General features: G+C 37.0%; 1 protein-coding gene across 1 annotated transcript in view; it reads left to right on the top strand.

The window, feature by feature from the left end:
* Nucleotides 1-220: 220 nt before the first annotated feature.
* LOC129232712 (uncharacterized) overlaps nucleotides 221-6000 on the top strand; it is a 92502-nt gene continuing 86722 nt past the window's right edge. Inside the window, exon 1 of the mRNA XM_054866830.1 lies at nucleotides 221-537. Coding sequence (XP_054722805.1) covers nucleotides 402-537 — 136 coding nt within the window. The 5' untranslated portion in view covers nucleotides 221-401. The remainder of the gene's footprint in view (nucleotides 538-6000) is intronic.

The raw sequence follows: 6000 nt of genomic DNA, 5'->3' as shown, positions 1-6000 counted from the left end.
GAAAAGTATAAAGAAAATTCGTTGTACATTGTAATGGTATTCAAGTAATGTGATGGGAATCGAACACGAAATTCTTTGAAACGGATATTTCGGTGTATTGGTGTTCGCTGTAGCGAGATTTCGCTGTATTTCGGTTACTGCAAAGCGCCATCTATCCGCCCATCCAGCAAGCTGATCTCTTTCCCTTCTCTCCCGGAAGAGGGCTCTGTGAAGCGGAGAGGCGAGTCAGCGCATCCACAGAGCCGAGTGCACAGGTAAAGAGGGAAATCGCGAAAAGCCGGCAGTCACGCGTTCCACCTGCACACAAAACAAACTTGCACAACAAATCCTCTATCCGAATGGCGCGTCCGGACCCCGGATAATTTGGGGGTTCGGACCCGGACGGCGTGTCCAGAGCGAGAATGGCCGAGGGCGGGGGCAAGGAGGAGGCTGAAGAGGCATTCTCCTTCATGGACAAGGTTCGCTTCATGATGTACGGGGAGCAGGAGAAGGAGGCATTCCTCATTGAGAAAAAGGAGAAGGAGGAGAAAAAGAAAGGTGAGTCCTTCCCCCACTCCTATTGTTGTCATATTCCAGAGCCCGCATCTTGGGTTCAGGAGACCGTATTTATTACTATGAGTAATTAAAGTTAACTGAATAGAGTAGCTGTAAAGTTGAATGCGATTAAAAAATAAGAAATAACGACGTAGAATTGCACGAAATTGCAGACACACGTGTTTCGGGGTTGCAACGAACCCCTTTTTCAATGCGAAATAAGAGAGCAAAGGGATGAAACGACATTGAAAAAGTGGGGCTGCCCACCTAGGGCACCCCTGCGCCATTGAAATTTTGAGGGGTATTTCTCACCTTTTAGAAGGGGTCTTTGCTCTTGGGGGGGGGGGGCAACACTGGAAACAGGGGCTCCTTGTAATCCTGAAATACAAGTGCAATTGCACGTTTTTTCTTATTTTTAGCGCAATTATATTTTCGTATGAAATAAATACATACCTTTGTGCTAAGCGTTATATAAGCAACGTGAAAAAAAAAAAAAAAATTGCAATGAATTGCAGACAATGAATTTTGGGATTTCGAGGAATTCCTTTTGTAATACAAAAAGGCGTGAGAAAATAGATGTGAAACCATCCGACAAAAAAGATGATTTGACGTCCGTGAGTTCGGGTCTCTTCATATCCTGAAAGGGGTTCATTAAAACCCTAAAACACGTGTCTGTAGTTTGTCGCAAGATAGTTCTTTTAACTTTTTTAACTTTCATACATTCATATATAACCATAAAGACGAAAGCTCTATTTTGGTGTGAATAGTTTTTTATTTTAAGATGTCAGTAATCTTAAAAGATGTCTTAATGTGTTGTTTTCTCGACTTTGAATCTTGAGATATTAATTTCCCATGTCGAAATTTGTTGTATTTCTGTGCCTATTGACTGTTTCGCGAAGAAAGGAGTTCATCCCAAGTTTTACTATTTTCTCATTTTCTGCGATCATAATTTAATTCTTAACTGATGAGATGGGGTATTTTACAGCCCAAGAGAATTGAACTTTTGTATATTCAAACGTTTTATAAGGTTTTCATATTTGACCTTACGTGTATTCGTGTATTTCACTTACGATCCGTTTCAGTTGTATTTATATAAATGTAAAATACAAAAATCATCCGAATTTTCACAATTTAATTTGCTATATTGAGTGGGATAGACGAGAAACAATGTTGGTTCAAAACATGAACTTTTGTCAACAATCACCGATTCAATGTGCATGATTGTTTGCATATGACAGGCAAAAGGGAAATAACTCGTTAAAAAGGTGACAAACATTTTTAGTATGATTAAAATATATCTACGTATACCATTGTGTCTTTCATTGGCGAAGTTGGGATGGCATGTCATTATTTTCGCGTTAATGTGTGTAAACTTAGCTGCAACAAAATTTGTCCCAGTAAAGAACCATGCGAGTACGAAATGGATCCGGAGGGGGGTGGGGGCGGCATGACCTAAGACTAAGCGACTTAACATAGCCTGAAACTGCATTTTGGGAAGTTAGTTTCATGCTACACCTCCTGTTTTTCAGGTTCCCTGTGCTTTTTAAGCTACGTCCCCTAATTCACCCCACACCTCCTGTTTAAGGCCAAATATTGCACTCTGATCCCCCCCTCCATCTTTCAATATTGAAAAACTGATGATTTTTCAAAAGTAACACTAGTTGTATGAACAAGTAAAAATGGGATACATTTTTTAAAAAATTTTGAAAAAAGGTTTGCTTCACTGGCACGTTACTATTCACAGAATAAGTGTTTGTTAACTATCATGAGTTCTGTAATAAAAGCTTATGTCGATTTGAAAACTTGTCAGTCTAAAATTTCACTTGATTGTTTTCATGATGGTTTCAAAGATTTGAAGCTGGTATTTACCTATCACATGAAACTTTCGAAAATTGTTTGTTCTAGAATATATGAGTTTCATACATAAAAAGTAAAATACAATTTCTATGAGATTGGAAAAAATTTAAGTTTTTTTTTCGTCTATGGGTGTTTTCATTAAAAAATTTCCTCACTTGTGCAGAAAATTTATTGAACCTTCATGCACTCTGGTTTTATGACAGTCCGTTTATTATTATTATTTTAATAAGGACTCAATCGATTAAAAACATAAGTATTTTTTATCGTTAATTAGACTCTTTGCCAATCATCATTTAGTTGCTTGCATATGTTTTTAAATATATTAAAATAGTTACATTATTAATATTTTTGAATGCGTTAAATAATTTCACCATTCTATAAGGATTAAAAAGATTTACTATTGCCCCGAACTCTGAAAAAGCTGTCAGCGTCTCTTACTTACTCGGGAAGTGTTAGAACAGGCGCTATTCTAAAGCTGTTTAAATGTCGGTCGGCAGACATCACATTTTTAGAATGTATATATTTTTCAGTTATCGGCGTGCACTGGAGGGGGGGGGGGGGAGAAGGAACATTTGTTCCCCGGGCTCGAGCTTGAAAGAGGCCCGAGATTTGTGAAATGCTGGGTGAAATATATGTATGGACGTAGGTTTAAACAATATGGAGGGTGCCCGTAAAAGTCGTTTGTAACGGGCAAGGGCGTACATAAGGGAGGGACTGGAGAAGCTCGAGTCCCCTCCAAAATTTGGAGAAAAAAAATTTATTTAAGGTACTTATTTTCGGTTTTAGTTGCTCACAAATGATTTCCAAACTTTTAGCTACGAAAAAAAAAAAAAAAAAGAAAAGAAACAAATATAATAGCAATTTTTATAATAATAATAAGTTGGATCAGAGATTTCCGAACTGAGTGTCGCAAGAAAAGGTGAGGGGTGCCGCGAAAGGGCCATGGTAACAATAATATATACCGTAAACTGGGGCTACTTGGACCCGAAATTTCATATTTTTTGCAAGTTTTGCGCTGATTTTTTTGATTAAACCCATAATATTCACTGATAACCTTGTTTCTACCACTGTTTAGATGTTCTGCTACCATCTTAAGCCTTTTTTAAACAACAATTTAAACTCTTTAAAGAATTTTCCAATTTTTGAAAATTGGGTTCAAGTAGCCCCGCGCTCAGCAAATCCATTAGAAAAAGCTGTAAAACATGTGGTGGTATCAGGAAAAAATGATTTTGAAAGAAAACTCAAAACATACATTCTAGTCAGTAAACTATTCATATACATTGCAAATTAATTATATAAATTAATATGAAATCAACTAATGCCAATATCAGTATATTAATATAAAATTAATATATCTTTACTAATAATAAAGCTGAACGTCTCTCTGCCTGTCAGGATCTCTGTGACGCGCACAGTGCCTAAACAGTTCGGTCGATTTTCATGAAATTTGGCACAAAGTTAGTTTGTAGCATGGGGGGGGGGGGGGGGGGGTTGGAAGTGCACCTCGAAGTGGTTTTTCGAAAATTCGATGTGGTTCTTTTTCTATTCCAATTTTAAGAAAAAAATTGTCATAAGATCGACGAGTAAATTACGAAATTATCATAACGTGGAACCGTAACATGGGCACAAGCCGATTGGCGAGAAAATTCACCATATATTATTTGTAAATATGCAGGTGAACCAAAAGACCTTTTAATTTTTTATTACGGGCAAAGCTGTGCGGGTACCACTAGTTATTAATATAAAATCAACCATACTGAAACTAGATTTATGTTTTATGTGTAATCGGTCAGAACGTGTGGCGGATTTACAAGTTTGAGGGTCCGTCGTAAAGCTTTTCTGGGCCTCACTTTGTCTATGACGAAACTATACAAAACGTTTTTCATATGCATTTTTTTAACTCCTAAGGGGCCTTACGGTCAAGAAGGGGGTGGGGGACGTATTTGTGATATTGTAAATCCGCCACTGAAACACTCTTAAACTTGTTTTTAAATAGGTTTGAAGAGCGATTTTTGGATGAATTCTTCTTGCTTCATTATTAGGATTAACCCTTACGTGCTATTTTCTTTTAAGTTGTAAATGATAAGATCCCCCCCCCCCCCCTGGATTTAAAATTCATCCCCAGACGGATTAGAATTCTTTACTTAGTCTTCCGAAGTTTTGCTTCAGTCAATAAATCTCTTTTATTAGGGGTTCGACTGTTTTTTATGTTATTATCACTTTTCTCTTAACCATTTACCCTGTAACTTTACACACGACAATTTACACGGACAATGTAAAAAAAAAAAAGCCGCAAAAGTTGCTTATCCCGCGATTTCTTCTTATCAGTTTTTTAATACTTTATTTAAAGCAGAATACCGCTATGTCGTCGTTTAAGTAAGTGTCTGTAATGCCTTTGCAGAAATAATAGATAGGTATCTCGTCATTTTGAAAGCCATATACAGAGCCGTGTCCAAGGGGGAGGGTTTTAGGGGTTTAAACCCCTCCCATAGTGGAAACATAATAAAAACCAAAGAAATGTGTAAATTTGACTTAAAATTAACTTTATTGTTTAAGTTTGTTTATGGTATTTAAAAAAACAAAACATTCTCATCGAAGTTTCCCAGCATTTTTTTTCCTTTTTTTCTAGTTTGTCTGAAAATAATAAAATCTTCTTCGAAAATGCTACTCTTACGACCCCCCCCCCCCGTGCCAATAGCATTACGGAGCATTTCAAAGTTTGGTTTCCAGATCTTCAGTTTCGCAAAATTTCCAGAAAAAGCCCCCGAACAACATCGCTTATTCTATCAACATTGCTTAAAATTGCGTCGCCGAAACTCGGGTTTGGTTTTGTTTCAGTTTTAAAAAGGCCCTAATTTTACCAAATATGGTCGTACAACTGCGTTTTTGAGACTCCAGTTTCAGAAAAAATGCGAGCAAGAGTCCTCGAATCGCCTTACTTTAATATCATCAAAAATTAGGTTCTTCAAACAAAACTAACTAAAAATTTAAGTAGAATAACCTCTGAACCCCTCCTCCTAATATCTTAGAATACTGCTTAAAATTTTTAGGAAAATCCAGGGGCTAGCATCAGAATCCCCTCCTCGTAAAAAATCTTCAAAGTTAATCTGCAATTGCGTTTTTTGCAACTTCAATTTCAAAAGTTTGAAAGGGAGATTAAAAATAAATTTTAATCTATTTTTCAAGAAAAAACACGATTAGGGAGAGTCTCTGAGCCGCATTCCTTGCCATAACGTCAATAAATATGGCCTATAATCGCGTTCCACGCCTTTAATTTCTACAAATTTCCGCGGAGCCAAAGACCGTCTAAAATTCCGTTTTCAGTACTAAAAATTTCAAAATTTTTCGGGGAGGAACCCCGGAACCCTTATCAGATTAAATTATTTTTCAACATGTCTCCCTTAAAACTTATTTTCTAGTTGCAGCACTGTTTTGCCACACTATACCTCCTACCTAAATGAAGAAAAAGCCTCATAAGACACTGCGTTGGTCGTTGCAACCCCCCCCCCCCCTTACCGCCCAAATGCAAATAAGTCTGAATTCGGTGCAAAGAATACGGAGTAACAGTCTTAAACATTGTTTTGATATTTATCACACTAAGCGTAATTC

Source organism: Uloborus diversus, chromosome 1 (genome assembly GCF_026930045.1).
Source record: "Uloborus diversus isolate 005 chromosome 1, Udiv.v.3.1, whole genome shotgun sequence".
NCBI classification, from domain to species: Eukaryota; Metazoa; Arthropoda; class Arachnida; order Araneae; family Uloboridae; genus Uloborus; species Uloborus diversus.
The sequence above is the reverse complement of the archived record's forward strand: the minus strand, read 5'-3'. Positions and strand labels throughout refer to the sequence as shown.